This window comes from Toxorhynchites rutilus, chromosome 3 (assembly GCF_029784135.1).
Source record: "Toxorhynchites rutilus septentrionalis strain SRP chromosome 3, ASM2978413v1, whole genome shotgun sequence".
NCBI classification, from domain to species: domain Eukaryota; kingdom Metazoa; phylum Arthropoda; class Insecta; order Diptera; family Culicidae; genus Toxorhynchites; species Toxorhynchites rutilus.
In genome coordinates, this window is record NC_073746.1 from 21,532,249 (window position 1) to 21,552,451 (window position 20,203).

General features: G+C 40.4%; 1 protein-coding gene across 2 annotated transcripts in view; it reads left to right on the forward strand.

The window, feature by feature from the left end:
* Positions 1-18,456, forward strand: part of LOC129778746 (zinc finger protein 271-like) — a 136,346-nt gene extending 117,890 nt beyond the window's left edge. For both annotated transcript variants that reach the window (XM_055785831.1, XM_055785832.1), the window contains 7 exons: positions 10,154-11,020; positions 11,080-11,533; positions 11,594-11,686; positions 11,745-12,083; positions 12,150-12,241; positions 17,250-17,687; positions 17,761-18,456. In XM_055785831.1, the coding sequence (XP_055641806.1) occupies positions 10,154-11,020; positions 11,080-11,533; positions 11,594-11,686; positions 11,745-12,083; positions 12,150-12,241; positions 17,250-17,687; positions 17,761-18,117 (2,640 nt within the window). In that variant the 3' untranslated portion in view covers positions 18,118-18,456. The remainder of the gene's footprint in view (positions 1-10,153; positions 11,021-11,079; positions 11,534-11,593; positions 11,687-11,744; positions 12,084-12,149; positions 12,242-17,249; positions 17,688-17,760) is intronic.
* The last annotated feature ends 1,747 nt before the right edge of the window (positions 18,457-20,203 follow it).

Consider the following 20,203-nt stretch of genomic DNA (forward strand, 5'->3'; position numbering starts at 1 on the left):
TAAGTGTATGTGTAAGATGTGTAGACGATAGAGCACACTAAGTGTGCATGCGAAACGACCACTGAGTGATGGAAGCAATGCAGAAGTTGTTTCCTGTGAGCATATGAACGAGACATGCCAGCTATAACAATCCGCGCATGATGAGGCATCTCTTCTGCGTAAAAAGCATTAAGGTGGTGAAGACTATGCATGATGCCAGGCACTTTGGAGGCGATTGGCCATTTAGAGTAAGATTACAGATCTAGATCTATCATGATATTGCGATATTTCTTGAAAGCTAGCTAAGGATATGACAAAGTCAACCTCTTACATTGGTATTTCCATCCATAATAGTTCTTACTCAAAAACATTTAGTAGACTTTATCCTCACAATAATTCATAAGATATCGAACGTATAATTGGAATAAAATAGAATATAGTAGATAACAAATCCCGATTCTTCATCTACAAAATCTAAATCTTCTATAGAAGAGAAATCGATTAAATCGCCATAAAAGTTTCCGGAACTCTCTCTTTGAATTAAAAATGCATTAGAGTATGATTCGCTTACCATTCAAATTACATTTGCGCGGGCGGAAAATTTCCAGCGCGATTTCGCTGCAGAAAAATAGATTCATCATGAATTTTTCATCCGAGCCGATATTGTATACGGTGGTCGGTGGCAACTGAGCTGCTTATGTATGTACACACGCACCGCACCGTTGTATTTGTTCCTACAGCCTCTAGTCGGGCAAGCCATATATAAAACTGCAAAAACCTACGCCCGGCCGGATTCGCCCTCAGAGGTCCAGGCATTTTGAAAAACGTACAATAATTGATTTTTCTTCGTCTCGCGTCGGACCCCTCGGAAGAATGCATCGCGTATCGCGCGAGCGGTTATTCCGATTGTCAGCCGGGCCGGGCGCGCCGCTGTTATCCTGAAGGGGATTGATTTTGAACACGACACAACACAGCACAGCAGAGAAAGAGTGCACGAGAGTGCGAGCGAGTGGCTGAGGCTGAGCGCATTCGGCGACCCCCCGGCCGCCACTCACGCACGCACGCAGCGAGCGAGATCACACATCGCACGCATCGCCATCATTATCGTCATCGGGAATCGTGCAGTGCGCGTTCCGAATCGGTGAAAAAGCAGGAGTTTTTCTCCGATACATTGACCGACCGACCGTCGGCGGTGGCCACGATGTTGTGCGTTTTTCCTCGCAAAAGTGCGCCTCCCTCTCCCACGCACCACACGCACATATATCGTGCATCATCGTCATCCAGATCATCACCACTGGCCCGGAGGGAGGAGGAGATTGGGAAAACGCATCGTTGCATGTGTAGAAAAGTGTGCACTTTTCAATGTATTTTGTGGATTGCCTGCCTGGCGAAGTATATGAACCACTCGTGCGGTTGGCCTCCACACCTCCACCCATATCTGCTTCAATGGCCGCTAGTGAACGATGGTTGGAGCAGCAAAATCATTCGTTTCATAACTAAGTATAATTTATCGGGAAATATCGAAGCATAACAAAAATTAATTCATTTTTTTTCATCGTTCATTCATCATGTTCTTTTCTTGCCTGTTACATAAAAAATGACATTCCCAGCAAATTCATTTTTTCTTCAAGAAAGATTAAACAATAGTAAAAACAATGTTTGTCGAAATAATGTGCCCATTTTTTATTTTATTTTAACATAGGGTGTAGATTCAACCTGTTGAGTGTTCAGTAGTTGAAGTATCCTCCCTTGGCCTTCAACTTCAACTTTCCACCAGATTTTTGATATGTTGTGGGTCAATATCTTCCCAGGCTTTCTCAAAGGCTCGAAAATAGTTATGCTTGTTGGTAACCCCTGTCTTATCATCTCGTGAATCCAAGATGGTCAACAAATTCTCTATTGGTTTCAGATCTGGACTCGGGGCCATTCCATAGGTTTGATATGGCAGGAACGAAAAAAATGTCTTCGTCTTCTTCGCGGCATGTTTCGGGTCTTTCTGGAACACACGTTTGTTTTCCAGCTCTGTTTTAACCAACGAAACCTCCAAATGTGTGAATCTACTGTCATAATACCATCAATTTTTACCCAAGCACCAGCACCAGCCCAAGAAAAACATCCCCACACCATTACGTTCCCTCCGCAATGTTTCACTGTTACTTGGATATGCCGATCACGAAGAGCCTCTCCATTTCTACGCCATACGCGATCTCGCGTTTTTACGTTGAACAACTTGAATTGGGAGTCATCAGTCCACAAAACGGTCTTCCAAAATTCCAAAGGCTTATCAACATGTTCTTTAGCAAATTTGTTGACTTTGCTAACAAATGGCAACTTCTCGATTCACCTTTCTCGATGTCACGAATAAGTGACATCAAGTTTTCGGATGTGCAAGGGAATAGTTTTGCTATTTAGATAATTCGTACTGAATCTTTCTGACCAACAAATGAAACCAGCAACGAGATCAACAAACACTTGGAAATGTCAAAACAATAAAAAAAACCGAGGGGTGATTCAATGAGAAAATTAAACGAACATGAAATATTTTAATGTGGACACTTTGTTAACACCAATTTTACAACACTTATCAGTTAAAAAAATTATTTTCATTTATTATTGCAAAAATGCACATCTAAAAAAATTTCAATACGACTGAATGAGTTTCCCAATGACGTCGGAGGTGAAATGTGATTATCAGAAAAGTGAGGACTATATTTTGACTGTGACTGTACGTATCGCAGGGAAATGTTAAGTTCGGAAATCTTCAGAGATGATAATAAAAATTGTAAAATTGATATTTCACCAAATTTATAGCAAATCGAGAAGTTTCATCAAATAATCAATTTTACTAAGCACGAAAAATATGTCAGTGGCTCATGCTCATAAACCTGCATTCAAATTTTATCTCAGTCTGGAAGAATTCGTATCATTTGACTCAAGAGGAATTGTTCCGAACTTTGATAGAAAAAAGTCGTCGATAGCAGAAGAAGACACGACTTCAATTCTCTTTTAAAGACATCCACAGTTACGCTATTCGAGTTCAGGAGTACTGTGACTCGATAACGTCATTCGACGAGCAGAATACAGATTTTCTCTCTCTTATTCCTATTAGATAACTCTTGTCCATTCTCCGAAAGTTATTGTCTGAGCTGCCTCTCTGAAAAATTCGAATGACCAATTTATGATCCTTTATATATGTACAGTAGGGTGCCATGGGAAAAAATCGACCCTAAAATTTCAAAGTTCTTCTTCTTCTTATATGGCACTAACGTTCCTAGAGGAACTCCGCCGTCTCAACGTAGTATTACTTGCGTCATTTTCATTAGTACTTAGTTGAGATTTCTATGCCAAATAACACGCCTTGAATGCATTCTGAGTGGCAAGTTCTAGAATACGGGTGACCACAGTGCAAGTCAGAGGAAATTTCTTTGAAGAAAAATTTCCCCGACCAGAACGGGAATCAAACCCGAACCCCCGGCATGTTAGGTTTGACGCTAACCACTCGGCCACGGGAGCACACAAATTTCAAAGTTACCCTATACAAAATGTTTACCACCTCAAAAAATATCAGCTCAATCGGACTTAAGGGAGAGTGGCGCAAAGCGGTCAAAGTGTGAGTTTTTTGAAAATCGAAAAATCACAAAAAGGAAATCGAAGGGGTTTCGAAAAAAAAATTTGGATGCCAAATGTTTTGAAATTGCATGAAAAAATCGACACTCTGGGACTCAGTTTTTTTTCGGACTACTAGACGAAACGTATGGTTTTAAGTGCCAATAAATATAATTATCTCGATGTTTCATTCGGAACTTGTTACGAAATGTTGATTTGCACGATAATATACCCTGTGCAAAATATTAGCTCATTCGAACTTCATTTATTAGTGTTGCAGACGTTAAAATTTGAGTTTTTTAAAAACCGAAAAATCACCGAAATCGGGGTTTTCAAATATTTTTTTATGCCAAATGTCTTAAAATTGCATGACACATCGAGAATTACAGTTATCTCAAAAACATTTTTTTTGTCAAAAATCGACTTTTCAGACAGAAAAACGACCAAGTGCCAAAAAAATTATTTTTCGAACTAACGGTTTACTTTGAAAAATCATTAATCAAAAACAAAAAAATGCCTCTCTGATTTCGACATATGTTATGTGAAAAATCCTCAACTTTCCAGAAAAAAAAATAAAAATATATAGCCCCTTTGGTCCCGAGACTACGAAAACAACAAAAAAAACCAATAGAATCAATAATAACGAGAGCAGGATTCGAATTTTCTGCTAGTGTATTTTTTTTTCCAAAAAAGACCAGCAATTTGATATGTCGATCATCTGAATCGGTCTAGTAGTTCAAAATTTATGAATTTTTGAAAAAAGTCATTTTTGGAAAAAAAGAAGAAAAAGTTGATTTTTCGGACAACTCTAAAATGGAAATGGTCACCCTAATGAAAAAATAAAAGAAAAATACGGGTCAAATGTTTTGCGATAAAGAACAAAACTTTCATTTTTCACGAAAATCTGAGAACCACTATATTGGTTTGGCATGGAATGGCTGTATATATATATATTTTTTTTTGACGTAAGACCACGTCTTTCAGTAAAAGTACCAAATCAGAAAACAGATCACGTTCCTATGAAATAATGTTAATAATTATTATTGTATTTACGACGGCGCCAGTGGTTGTGTGGTTAGCGTAACAGCCTCACAATCCGATCGGCCTGGGTTCAATCCCAGCTGGCGTCGTTGGGATTTTCTGAGGCGAAAAATCTCTGGTTACGTCTTCTTTCGGAGGGGAAGTAAAAGAAGTTGGCCCGGCTCATGAGTTGTTGAGTCTGATAGGTAGGAACAGGTGGAGTCGCCTCCCTGTTGTCGGTGATTGGCACTAAAGTGGCGGAAATAGGCCGACGAAAAATAAGTGAAGATAAAAAAAAAAAATTGTATTTTCACCTGAAAATGGTTTAAGAGGAACCCCACTTTGGAAGCTTGGAAAATAACGGATTTTCGTGATTTTTTTTCGGATGTTGGAAAAAAAGTTTGGTGCTAGGACATTTTGGTAATTAGTTAAGGTATAGCTCACCACAAAAATCATACTAATGGTCGGAGTGGTTCAATGCTCCTACCAAAGAAGGTAGAGTTGAAGATGTACTTTTTTTATTCTTTGGATGTCAATATAGTGATGATTATACTATTAGCAGCTAGGTTCTTGAAACAACAGTTCCTTGCAGTTTGTATATTTTTCTCAGAATCTAGTGGACTAATCCGACTGAGTTTTGTAAAAATAAATTACCTAAGTTGTTACGAAGCCGTTCTATGATATCTCATTTTTTATTTTTTTTATGCTTTTAAACACTGATTTTTGTTGAGAAAAAATGTTCATTTTTATTCGAATGGCCGTAATTTTCAATTTTTCGAATTTCCAAAAATCGCTACGTCACGTTTTTGATAATTCATTTCCGCTTGCTGAAAAAAGCAAGAAACAGTTGTTCAATGCGCCCAACTGCCAATATCATTATAATCAATATCAAAAAAAGCATCCAAAAAATAAAAAATAAATCTTCAAATATACCCTCACCAGTCGTCAAAATGTCCCAACACCCAATGTTTATTCCAATATCCGAAAAGAAACCAGGAAAATTCATTATTTTTCGACCTTCTAGAGTAGGGTCCCTCTTTAAATTAAGGAAAATTAGAAACATACCCACTTCCCCACATATTTGTTCTGCCTATTTATGTGCTTACCTACCCGTACCGTCAATAATATGTATTCGTGTCTGCGCGTTCTTAGCATATTTAATATGAATAAGCGATCCGCGATTTGAAATCACAGCCTCAATCCAGCTAGCGAGCGTGCAACATTTGTTCATAATAATGATATCACACACATATACCATATGATCAGAAAGTGTCGGGTATTTTTAAATATAATATACAGTTGAATTTCAGGCACATTTGTTTTATCTCCTTCAAAATCTGATCCATCTGAAGCCCTTGACCCAGTCCTCCATGCATCCGTGGCAGGCCGATGAAGGGATGACCATTACTTCCCTCATCGCATTATCTTTGATCTCTTCGATCGACTGAAATCTCTTTCCACGAAGTGGCAACTTCAACTTGGGGAACAAAAAAAAAGCGCGATGCCATATCAGGTGAATACGGTGCTTGCTCGATGTTTTTCTATGTTTGGTCAAATAATTCATTAAAATTCAGGCTCGATGCGGTGGCACGTTATCATCGTGCAATATCCAAAAATTGTCAGCCCACGTTTCCGGCCGTTTGCGATGTACAGGCAAACACTAATGATCTGATGACACTAAATCTGATAGATGTGCGTCATAAGGTCGTACCAACAAAAGAAAAAAATAAACCAGTTCCCGCATGCACGTTTACGAAGAAAATTCCCAGTACCCTATGATCATAGTGTATAACCAAAACCGAATTTCATTCTTAAAATGTAAAGGCGCGTCCACATTATGCCGAATGATGCCGATCGGCCTATACCAGGAGGCATTTTCGGTTCGTTATATAATGTGGACGCCACATCGGGTGCACGAAGCCGAAGCCCCATCGGATGTACGAAGCCGTCACAAACACACGAAGCACAATGTCATCAACGCTAATTTAATTCGTTTTGTTTTGGTTTGACTTTCTCGAACCAGATCCACTTGTTTCGGGTTGGGTTCGGTTTATTTCGAGTCGGTTTTCTTCACGTCGGCAAGCCCGGGCGGTACGTCCACATTTAGTCGGCTTTACCGGGCGGCCAAGGCCGCTCGTCATAATATGGACGCGTTGAACAACAGCCATAATAAATTTGAACTCAATACCTCAAAACACCTGTGTTTTATTTTAAAAAATGATAAATTTTAATACCCGTTATCAAATTTTGAATTGCAAACAAAATTTCTTGTGCCGAAACGTTCAAAAGTTTGCAGAATACATTTGGTGACTCAACTATTTCGAAAACATGGGCGTATGAATGGGTATAAGGTATTCAAAGATGGTCGCGAATAAATTAACGATTCGCCACGTCAAGGACGACCATCCACCTCTTCAACTGATGGAAAAATCGACAAAATAAAAGGAAAGGTACTTGAAAATCGTCATTTAAGTTTGAGAGAGCTAGCCCGTGAACTAAATATCTCTCACGAAACCGTTCGTCTTATTTTGATTGAAACATCGAAACATCGCAGCACGATTAGTGCCAAAAGAGTTTAATTTTTTATCAAAAATTACATCGCAATCAAGTATGCGATGCTTGAACGATCAAATTGAGATCCCACTTTTATCCGAGTTATAATTAGCCGAAAAATGGTTTCGTTCTCTGTAACTTCTTGATGTCGACAATGGTTTTCCATTTCTTCAGTACAGCTGACAACATTGCATGAAAACGGTAATGTAAATGCGGTAACATTGGGTTAACGTTGGTAAAGTCTAAACAGGCTAACGTTGGTAAAGTTAGGTTGGATTTTTCGCTCCAGATTTACAGTACTGAATAAAATACGAAAGAGCATTCTCGTTGAACTCTTTAATAGTTCCAATTCAAAAGGTTGCTGGAACGATTAAAGCCGAAGAGCTTCGTCCCATCAATATGTTGTACACGCAAGAAAATATTAGAAATAATCGTTAAAGGCCAGCTGCTGGAGTATTTGAATTTCAATGCTTTGCTAATACCAGAACAATCGGAATATCGATAAGGTCATTCCTGTGAAACCGCATTGAACTTGGTATTAGCAAAATGGAAAGGGAAGCTAGAGTGCAAAGATAATATCATTGCTGTTTTCTTGAATCTAAAACGCGCTTTCGAGACAATTTCTAGGCCCTTGTTGTTGAACACGATTAAGCACTTTGGATTCACTAGTACTGCATATGAATGGTTTGAAGGCTATTTGAATGACAGAACTCAACGACCTATTCTTAATTATTCAGTTTCCAATCCGCTAGGAGTTTCCAATATTCTTGGAGTACCTCAGGGAAGTGTACTAGGGCCCCTTTTATTTATTATGTATATCAATGACATACGAAGAGTTTTACGATTTTGTGATATCAATCTTCTTGCAGATGATACTATGTCATTCATTGCAGCTAATGATTGAGATCAGGTCGTTTTACATTTGAATGGAGATTTACATTCTTTAAGTAGAGTTTTGAAGTATAAGCAATTGAAATTGAACATAAGTAAAACTAAATATATGGTAATCTCGCGAAATCGTTTAAATGAAAAAGTCTCCATCGTTATTGATAATGAGACTATTGATCGAGTTCGGGACATTAAATATCTTGGCGTGATTATTGATGACAAACTCAAGTTCAACACTCACATTGACAATGTCATCGAGAAAATTGCCAAAAAGTATGGAATGTTATGTCGTTTGAAAAACGTTTTAACTATTTGCAGCAAAATACAGCTATACAAATCAATAATCTCTCCTCATTTAGACTTTTGCTCTTCCATTTTATTTTTAGCCAATGACACACAAATATCGAGACAGCGCTTGCAAAACAAAATAATGCGGTTGATACTAAAATGTAACACATTCACTTCCTCATCTTTAATGTTGGACGCTCTGCAATGGTTATCCGTGATGCAAAGAATTATTTATTCAACAATGGTGTTCATTTTTAAAGTAATTAACGGTTTGCTGCCTCGATATCTGTGTGATCGAGTTGAAAGAGGAAGTGACTTTCATAGTTATAACACTAGAAACACGAAGGAATTAGGAACACCAAATTTCTTGCCATGTGCTTCACAAAATTCGTTGTACTTCAAAGGAATAAATGTGTTCAACTCGATGTCAAGACATACTAAAGGCACAACAACACTTACGGAATTTAAGAGGCACTGTATTTCACATGTAAAAGCTGTGTTTTATTAACAGCCGAACGAGTTTTTCTTTATTTGTATGACGAAGATCTTTACTGACGAAGTTTTATACGAACGGATAATTTAATGTGGACAATTCTTTTGCAGTCTGTTGGATATTAAATTGAAAGTTTTTGTTAAGTGCCGGTCTAGGAATTTTTCGTAAAGGAAATTTTCTCGATTTCTCTGAATTAGAGTATTCATAGTCAATCCAAAACAAGGCTGATGGTTGGACTAGGTTCTGGACCACTTGGCTGCAAGGGCCAAGGGTATCGGCTCTGTGGCGGACATGACTGAGTATTGGCTTGTCTTTTGACAACAATTTTTTGAACTCATATCTGTAAATAAAATCAGTTCGTTTTTTATGTTTGCTACATCGATTTCAATGTTGAGAAAAAATAAATAAACTATCTTTTAGATAACTCGTCTTGCTCAAACCTCTAGGGGAAGGAGGCGGGACCATCATCATCATCATTGAACTTCAGAGAGAGAGAGAGATATTTTACCCACATCTCTTTCTCTCTAAAAAAGAATTTTGGTGTTTGGAATTTGAGACAAAACGGTACTTATCTCGCAGCTGAGCTGAGCGAGAATTTCAATCTCTAGTATAAATTTATATGATAAATGAAGCATTTCCTTTAAAAAATGCAAATTCCCTGTATATATTTGACTGCAATAACTTTTAGAGCAATAACTTCCAGCAGCTGGACAGAAAGACGTAATTCCTACTCACTACCATTCAATTCTGTTTGGTTGTTTTCCGCACAATTTTCAAGCGAGATAAATCGGACAAACAATCGAGCTGGTGTTAATGTTCTTTGATGGGGTGTAAAAACGATTGTTGTAATCAGTTCACAAAAAACTGGATTCAGACGCTTAGATTCGTTCTTCAGACGCATTGTATGTAACTTGTTTTGAGAAAAGGAACAACCATCAATCTATAAAAATTCCCTCATTCAATTATTTACTAACTTCATACCAATCGAGCATTCCTTTCGTCACAAAACAAACCCATCAATTCACACTTTGTGCTCCAGTTATCGCTATGTCGCGCCGTGAACTGTTGCTTCGCGCGTTTTTTTTTACGCCCCGTCAACCCAATCCGTACTTATTTGTTAAACAAACTCTTTTCACTTTTTCCACGATTCCCTTTCACTTGACTCTCGTCGGAAGTCTGGCTGGCCGGTCAGTTAGCCAGCCAGCCCGCAAAAAAAAAACTCCAACTGCCGACCGTCACCGCGAGCGAACAGATTGAAGCAAATTAAATTAAAAATGTGTTTATCACGTTTTTTTCTTTTTTTTTTTCTCTTCACCCCTCGAACAGAAACCATCCGATGGAGCAAACCGGTACGATCCGACAATAACGACAACGGCGACGATGAGCGCGGCAAGCGATTATGTAAAACAGGCGGTTGTGCCCCAAGTGGCAACGATGGCGCCAGAGCAACCACCAAAAACCCTCATCTCCCAAATTGCCCAGCAGCAACAGCAGCAGCAGTCCTGCAAGTGTGAATTCTGCGAATATCTCCAGGCAAATCGGATCAGTTTAAGTGGTTCCGGCGGGTCGGGAACGGTGGTTGGGGAAGACCACGTGTTCCAGTGCGAGTTCTGCGGGGAAGGATTCGCGAACCAGGGCAGCTTCAATCGGCACCGGTGTGGCAGCACCGATATCCAGGTGTACCGGTGTGAATCCTGCCGGCGGGAATACGGGACGTCCAGAACTGAATCGAACATCAATGGGTTCGAGGGAAGGGGGAAATGTGATATCTGCAATAAAAACTATGTGCAATCAACGACAGGGGAAACGGGGGGAATGACACTTTATGGGCAGGTCGGACACCCTGCTCTGGCGGAAGCCAACAGCTACGCAACAGCCAAGGCTTCCGTCGTAGACAGTCCAATGGAACATGACCTCAGCAGTATTGAACCGTTCGGATCGGAGAGCGAATGTATTAGCGAATTGTTAACAGAGGGTCCTTCTGCGGTGGAGTCCCATGCAATGACCCTTCCTGGGAAGACCTATTTCGTGCTGGGGAACGTGGAGTTGCAGCAGATGAACATCGGGATTACCAGCGGTGTTCAGAATGCGAAAATAAGCAGTGAATCGAACGTGACGAGCTTGCATCAGTACGACCAGTACGAGGACGAAGACTACTCATCCATGTCAGAAGATGAAGCTATTGTTCCAATAGTAAATATACTCTTAGAACACAGGAACCACTTTTACTAAACTGTAGCTTTCAATTACAGGAACCCTATGCCAAATCCCCGAAACAGGAACAAGCCAAAACCGAGTTGCCAATCCAGGAGACGATCATTGACACCAGCAGTAACGTTGGTCTTCCGTTCAGTGCGTCCACTGCTTCCGGCGCCCCTACGGAGGAGGAAGGCAAATGTGACTCGTCCAGTAAGGGTACTGATCCGGTACAACCAGATCGACCGTTCAAATGTCACATCTGCGAGCGGTCCTATCGCAACCACAAGAATTTGAAGGCCCACATCAAGGGAGCACACGAGGGCATCCGGGCAAATCAGTGCGAGATTTGTGGAAAGAACTTCTCCGGCAGCAGTTATCTGGTTATCCACCGGCGAAGGCATACGGGTGAACGACCCTTCAAGTGTACCACCTGTGGAAAGGCCTTCGTAGATAGCCGGGCGCTGTCGGTGCATACCCGGCTGCATACGCCCGGCAATCGGTTGAAGTGTAAGTGTGTCAATGGAAACGATGCTTATTAAATGCTGACGTCTCAAATCTCTCATTTAGGTATGAAGTGTGAAAAAACTTTCTCTAGCGCTTCCGCGCTAACAGTGCACAACCGTTTGCATACCGGGATTCATCCGTATAAATGTGAAATATGTAAGTATTACGGAATAAGAACAACTCATTTCATTTACTAAACTCCCCACCATTGTAGGCGAGAAGACCTTCCCCCAGTACAACAACCTCAAGCATCATATGAAGAAACACGAAGCGGCGACGGAACAATTGCAGCAGCAGCAACAACAACAGCAACAAACCTCATCACTCGAGGCGAGTTCCAGCCCGAACAGCAACAGCAGTAGTGTCGGTAGCAGTAGCTGCTCCCCGCATCTCGAGTACAAATGCAACGTTTGCGGTAAACCGTCCGGATCCTCTGAGGAACTGCAGACGCATCTGAACCAGCACTGTAAGGATCGGCCGAATCAATGCGAGTTTTGCTCGAAGGTTTTCCCCCGATCATCCCACCTCATCATACACCGACGGAGACATACGGGTTAGTGGTGGTGATAATTCACGTGGTTCAATCATGTAGACTGTATCTTTGTAATCTCTGTTCTAGGTGAGCGGCCGTTCAAATGTAAATACTGTGAAAAGGCCTTCGTTGATTCACGTGCCCTTTCCGTACATACGAGACTGCACACGGGAGAAAGGGTGAGTAACACGTCTAGAGAAGCAAACAATCCTTGCAGGAGATCCATCTTCCTTCCTTTTACACTTCATCCCGTATCGCCCTGCCACTATTTTTGAGTTTGACAATAGCTCAATATTTTTCAATTAGGTGGAATCAGGGATACGCTGCGAGCTTTTTTAATGAAATACACTCCGTTGTCGGTGTCTACCGGCTGTAATGCAAGCTGCTCAATTCTGCCCAAAAATTCCTAGGTCCTCCGTGTACAGTAGAATACGTTTTTCAGGCATTTTTGCTTGTACATCTTCGAGTGCATAGTTTCGTTTACAACAAAAAAACTCGGCTCTTCACTCACAACTGCAAAGTTCGTCGCCAGTTAGCTTAATGTACTTTTGATATGGAATATGGAAGCACTGGATTCTGTTCCAGCATTTTGTTCGGTGGCAGGAAAACGTAGATAATCTTCTCGTAAACGGATTCTACAAACAGTAGGTTGATTAGAATTGTATTTTAGCTTTGCTTATTAGCTTTGAGTATTTTATCGCACCTATTTAGTCTTCTCGGACTTCGAGGTGCTGGATTCGCTGTAGAACTAATTCAGTTGAACTTCCGCTCCTAGTGCATTCTTCGTTTCGCGTACTCCGTCGTAGATTGTCGTTCGCCTCAAGTGTACTTCTGTTTCTTATTAGGCCATCGTGAGGCCTGATATACCGATTCAACAATTTCAACAAATTCTCAAAACAGTCGCGAATCTATCATCGAAGAGTATACCCAAAGTGACCCACAGCGACGCGGTATAGCATCGATCATCAGATCACTATGGACCTGAGATCGACAAGAAGGTACAAGGAGATACATTCATACATTGTTGAATGCTTAGAATGAAGTATATTGAACGTCAATTTCGTTCAAAAGAGTTGTTTGTTTATTTATTGTGCTAAAATATGATAATTTCAGCTGTCCAGTTTCTATAAGACCACTTCAAAAATCATAATTATTATCAATGAAAAATTCAAAACGATCGGTTGATTTACATGTCAATAATTGGTAACCTTGCCATTTCGACTAATAACCTTGGAAATTTGTGTTGGACAACTATTTACCTGCTGAACGGATTTCTCGATATTTTTCCATTTTTCCGAAATTGCGACCCTGAGCTCTTCAATCGTGGTGCAAAGTTTTCCATCATTGTAGATTCTGCATACAAGAATTATCCCTAAGATTTTCAACAGGATTCAAGTCTGGAGAGCGAGCCGGTCAGTCCAAAAAATTAAGTTGTTGGTCCTTAATCTATTGCTTAGTTTCCTTGCTGGTATGAATAGTAGCATTGTTTCGCTGGAATGTATTTTTTTTGTGACGATATCCACGCAAAAACGGTAGGAGGGAGATTCCAGAACATATATGTAATCCTTGAATTATGTGGAAGCTATTTTGCATAGAATCCCGCCCAAACCATGCACGAGTCTCCATTAAAATTCCTGGTTGAAAAATACTGTTTCTTTTTCCATAAATCACGCCAGTACCCGTTGAAACCATCAGGACCATCCGAATTGAACTTTTTTTCGTCAGTGAAGATAACCTATACATTGAAGAACTTTTTGTTATGGTATATAAAAAAATGTATTTTTTGAAAACATTCTTTGTTTTATGCATATATTGCCCCACTGTGGGTTCATGTGAGCTTCGGCAAAACTCAGACGATGGTATAAGATGAGGAGTTTTAACCTTTTAAGCCCTCTTCATGTGAGGATTTTTACCAAAATTTGACGAATTGTCACCCGAGCAGTTAAGTAGTTGAAATATTGCTTTATTTGCACATGTTCTAGTTCTGTTCTAGCTATTTCCCGCTCATCCTGGTCAGAGAGCTTCGATTTTCGTGGAACTCTCTCCTTCTTATCCTTGAGGATTCGCCAAATAATTGAGCCCTACTTAATGGAATCGTCCAATCCGACGAGAAATTTCTCTGATATCAACATTTTATTGGTGAAATGCATCGACTTGTCTTTCTTTTCTCTCCGTGAGGACTTTTCCCTTCTGCGTTTGACAGATTTAATGGAACAAAACAACTAAAACAACGGAAAATGTAACTGGTCTTAAAGAAACTTGACAGTTGAAAATACGAAAACATTCGTTTACGCACAGCGCTTGCACACACCCATATGAAAATCATGCAGGGTGTGGTAGTCACCAATACCTACACACTAGAATATAAATTGAAGCATTGTTTGTTTGCAATGACACAAATCAGCAAGATCATCACCTGGTCTTATAGAAGTTGGACAGAGTGTAGCTGGGACGTAATCATTCCGAGAGAGTTGAAGCAAAAAAAAATGGCCTATTGGTAGAACAAAATACCCAGCAACATCCGTATTAGCAATCAGAGAGAAGCGTATGCTGGTGGCTTTAAAGAACAAAATAAAAATGAGCAAGTCACGCTTAACTTTTCAATAGGACCTATCTGTTTTGATCGATTCCCTTCATCGACATTCTCTAACGTTAATAAACCAGCGGTAAAAGCATTTCCTGATGTATTCAACGACCCGGATTTTGAAACAGATCCTCGTTTATCAAAGTTTCTGACAAAAAATACCGCAAAGTTCGTCTAAAAGGCAGTTATTATATATACAGAAAGTCGATAAAAAGGATCGATCGAAACAGATAGGTTCTATTGAAAAGTTAAGCGTGAAGTCAAGAGAGGCTATGAACTGTGCTGATAAGTGGAAACTAACCCCTGGGAGAACGCATACCATATCGTGATGATAGTTCAAAGGTTCAACGATATCAATGGAATCGTGCCCAATTGAAGGGCCGTGAAGGGACTCATATGTCGAGAATATTTGACCACCGTTAATTTCAACACAACGAACTAGTAGTTTTGGACGGGAAGCTTGGATACTATCAAAAACGGCAGCTCCCGCAGATATCCCCAACATAGCATTAAAAGTTGCGACCAAAGCGTTGCTAGATATGTTTGGAACGATGCCGCTAGAACGCTTGAACCAATACCACTTCCCCGAAAAATAGAATATCCAGAAGTTGGTAAAGAAGGAATGCCGCAAAAGTCGTATGTTTAAACAAAAAGGTATCAGGTGAATACATAAGGGAGTAAGAGCACAGTCGCTGGCAAAGTTGCAAAACAAGGGTGGAATACGACGCTAAACTGTAGATGGGCCCACTGGTTAGTAACGACACTTTCGATATGAGCAGAAAGCATGGCGACATAGATTTTAATCTGCCTGTTACCGTTCTGGCTTCGTTCATGACTGTCATGCAGTATACATACAGTTCAAAGGAAAATCAGTTCCTAAACCGCTTTGGAAATATGTCGATGGAAAGTAAAGAGTCTAGACATCCGCCATCTATGTCCCTCGATGTACATGATGCATCTGCCTTTTCTCAGCAAAGTTTACAAAGTGTTTTCTCAAACAAGCCATTATCGCGGTACCAAATCTGGCCAAAACTTCACTGGACTTTTGTGAACCTTAATAAACGGAAGGAGACGTTCCTGCAAGCACTCTTTCCGATACATTGTCGAGTCCGTTGTCTTTTTTGTAACCTTAGTATCTGTCCACAACTGCAAATCAAGAACTTACTGATAAACTTATCAGTGAAAACTAACTTTAATTTGCTGAGGACATCTTCTCTGGCAGTGACCTTATAGACTCTCACGCCGGGAGCTGCCCAAACTTGCTTCACATTTTTAGTTGGTCACATTTTTACTTCATGTTTGATGAACAAACAAAAAAAAACGCGACAGAATTGAGTGGACAGCTCAAGTTTCTCAATTTTAATCAATTCAGTAATGTTGATAGATAACAAAAATCAATCAATAATCTCCTAGTATTTGGTATGACCCTTTTCATGGTCACTGTAGACGAAATGCTCTCCCAGATCTCCTTAATCACCGCCTCGAGTTCCACTTTGTTCCCTGGATTTTTATTCTTCAGACAGTTTTCGATTTCCCACCATAGACATTATAGAGCAGGCACTCCCGCACGATGAGATCAGTGTGCTTTGGGTCATAATCCTGTTGAAAGAAGTAATTATAAGGAAGACCCAATTACTGCACAGAAGACTGCAGGTTACGTTTCAGGAAGATCAATTAAGCCATCTTGTCCATCGCCGAATCGATAAACTCAATGGTTCCAGTTCCAGAAGCCACCAATGTACCATACATCAACTGACTACCGCCGTCGTGTTCTACTGTGGGAACCAAATGCTGAACCTGGGGCACCGATCCTGGCTTCCTCCACACCATCTGTCTTTCATCCGATTCAAAGAGATTGGTTTTCGGCTCATCCGTATAAAAAAACCTTGTTGCAGAACTCCTTAGATCTGTTCACATATGCCTTAGCAAACTATAATCGATTTTTTTTTATATTCACCTTTGCGATGAAAGACTTTTTACGGCTCTCAGAGTGTTCGTGTATGCTATTATCCGGGCAGTGTCTGCTCTAAAAGGTCTTCCAATGGCTTTTGCTACTTCGGTAGTCAATTTAGGAATGTTTGTTTTAGGATTCTTTCGCACAATTACCAGTTCATCATCAGAAGACTAGATCCGTTTGCGTCCTCTACTCAGGATGGCTCCTTCGTATTTCCACTTGTTTATGATTTTCTTTACTGTAGAGTGGCGTCTTCCGACCGCAGCTGCTATTCCCCGAAATGTCTTTCTTCGACAAGTCTTACTTATTATCATTGTACGTGTAACAATATCTATTTCTTTCCTATTACTTGCCATTTTGATTGAAACTTTTTCAAACATCAACAAAAAACAAAACCATCAGGTTTTCAGCCGCCTGCTATGATACAATTTTAATTGTACGTTATGCCTTCTCATGGGAGTTGAGCACAATCTTCTGCATATGAGAAAAAAATCAGGAATTAAAGAAGAATAGCTTGGTAAATGCGGCATTTTTCATCTCTATCAACATAATCTCATCGAAAGATCCAACCCAACAAAACAAAACAATCTCATAACGTAACGTAACGCAATGTAATCTAACGGTTTTTTCTCTCATTCCACCCCCACAGGTCACCTGCGACATCTGCTTGAAAACGTTCGCCAGCAGTTCCGGTCTGATTGTTCACCGCCGAATCCACCTTGGGATCCATCCGTACAAGTGCGACTACTGCCCGAAATCCTTCGCCCAATCGACCGCCCTCAAGTATCATCTCAAGAAGCACGACACCACGAGTCTGCCTACGACAACCGACGGTTCCGATGGCTCGGGCCGCTCGAAAATATCTAGCCAACACAACGACGCAAGCTTGCTCTCGGACCATTCCTCTGACCAATCTAATCCTCCGACAGCAGGCAGTCCCGAACCTGCTCAACTAGCGCCACATTCCGACCAGCAAGCAAAAGGCACCTCCGATCACTTCAAGTGCCAAGTATGCAACAAGATCTTCCGATCGGCAGAATATTTGGCACGACATCGGAGGACCCACTCGGGCGAGCGACCTTTTCAGGTGAGCGCTTCATCTGACTCTCTGTGACGTGTGTGTGACTGTAATGCCAGTAACGGTGATTGTGGAATTTTAGTGTGAGATTTGTGGCAAAAACTTCAGCACTATGAGCTACCTGGTAATTCACCGCCGACGCCACACCTCGGAACGACCGTACAAATGTCCACACGGGGGATGCACGAAGGCTTTTGTGGACAGCCGTGCACTGCAGAAACACAGCCGATCGGTGCACTCGAAGATCCGCGTTCCCTGCGAATTCTGCCCCAAAACATACTCTAGTGTAAGCAATCTGATCGTCCACCGACGGATCCACAGTGGCGTCCACCCGTTCGAGTGTGACATTTGTGGACGATCGTTCGCCCAAAAGAACACCCTCAAATATCACCTAAACCAGCACGTCGGCAAGCATGACGGCTCAAATCAGAATCTGTAAACAGTCGCAACAGACGAAACCAAAAACCAAAAAAACCAGACCAGTATTGATTGTTTAGACTCCTAGTTAAACCCACAGTGATCAATCAACCAAAAGGAACTTTACCTAAGCAAATATATGTAAGAATCGTGAACGTGAAAGGTTCTCTGTAATATTTACGAATTTTAGAAACTAATTATGATGAATCGCACACAGTCTGTGTCAAAAGATGGTAGCAGAGGAGTAACAAAAGCAAATGGCATACTAAAGAATTGTTCCTTATTTGAATACTTTTAAGATAATTTCAGATGTAAGATCAAGACAAAACGAAAATCGCGAACTAAACCAAAGTATGATTGAGTGTAGTGAAAATGTAATATACTAATTTATTACTATAATGAAAACAATTAGAAAACACAAAATTTTTATTCAATACTTGAGAAATTTCTTCTGACGGTGGGAATACAAATAGCGATGGGAAAAGCAGCTGACCAATAGCAGTGCAAAGGATAAATCAAGGAAGTTCACCCCATTTTTTCCTTCGAACTCTCTTCTAATCTCATATGCAATAAAACAAACTGTTCGCGAAAACGTTTACCACCTGTTGGCACTTGTTACTGTTCGAAGCGCTTGTTTTTTTTCTTAGCCCCGCGTTTGCAATGTGCAATTGCTGCAAGTACTGCCTTCGTACACTCATATATCAATCAATTAGGACATCACTTTTGGGCGTTTCCTGCTGAATTGCAACGGCAGAAAAAGCTGATAGCAATCAGCTTCATTGTGTGTGGGGAGAGTGAAGAATAATTTATATCAATAGTAATAGCGCTAAGCCGTAGGCTCTTTGTTTCAACCTGCAGTCGCAAATTTGCTAACAAGCTGCAGCCATCAGCAACACTGCACGGGTCATGCGGCGTAGTTATTTTTACGTGAATCGTAAATTTGTGGAAACATAACGTGTTTGATAGAGATTCAGGTCCCTACAGCAGAACTGAAAATCTATGATGTGACACCCCCCATATTGCATGAATACATAAAAACAAATTGAACTTGAGTTTGAACTTGGGTAGACTGTACATTTTGTAGTTGCTCTCCGTGATCGACCTCAACCAGCGAAATTGCACAAAAAACACACTGAATGACTATAATCAATAACGATACCGGCCACGTTCTTACAGTTACCAGGAGAAGGAAGGGAATGTTAGTATGATGCCCGGAGGCCAGAAGGGTCGCGTGGTTCTCTAGCAATCATCATGGAAGAAATAGTTGTTAGTGGGAAGAGTTAAAAATCAGGATTCACTTAGGTAAGTGATATGATTATGTAAACGCGAACTATCGATCACTCGACGAAGCGGAACTTTTAAAATCTTATTTGTCACAACACGCGGCAGAGATTATGTTTAGATATCCCGATAAGAAAAACCTGAGTATGAATACGTAAAAACAAATTGATACACCTTCAAATCAGATAGGTAAGGACACGTGAATTTTCGTAGATATTTGTGAATTCATTGTTGAAAATCGTCAAAAGCTATTACGAGAAATATTCAAGAACTAGCTGACCCGACGAACTTCGTTCCGTCCAAAATAGATTTTTTTTGATTTGAATACTTTCAAATATCCACGTTTTCTTACTAAGTGAACGTTCGTGAGTCCAATCACTAAATTACCCTTTGATCCTTTACAATTTCCTTTTACTAAAAATAGTCTAGTACTTCTACAAAAATTCGTCCTTATAATATAAAATTATTAAGATTCTCCAAGCATTTGGAAGACGGCGCCAGTGGTTGTGTGGTTAGCGTAACAGCCTCACAATCCGATCGGCCTGGGTTCAATCCCAGCTGGCGTCGTTGGGATTTTCTGAGGCGAAAAATCTCTGGTTACGTCTTCCTTCGGAGGGGAAGTAAAAGAAGTTGGCCCGGCTTATGAGTTGTTGAGTCTGATAGGTAGGAACAGGTGGAGTCGCCTCCCTGATGTCGGTGATTGGCACTGAAGTGGCGGAAATAGGCCGACGAAAAATAAGCGAAGATAAAAAAAAAAAGCATTTGGAAATAACATATTTCTCCGTTGCATAGAATACATGTTTGATACAGAGAATATTACAAAATAA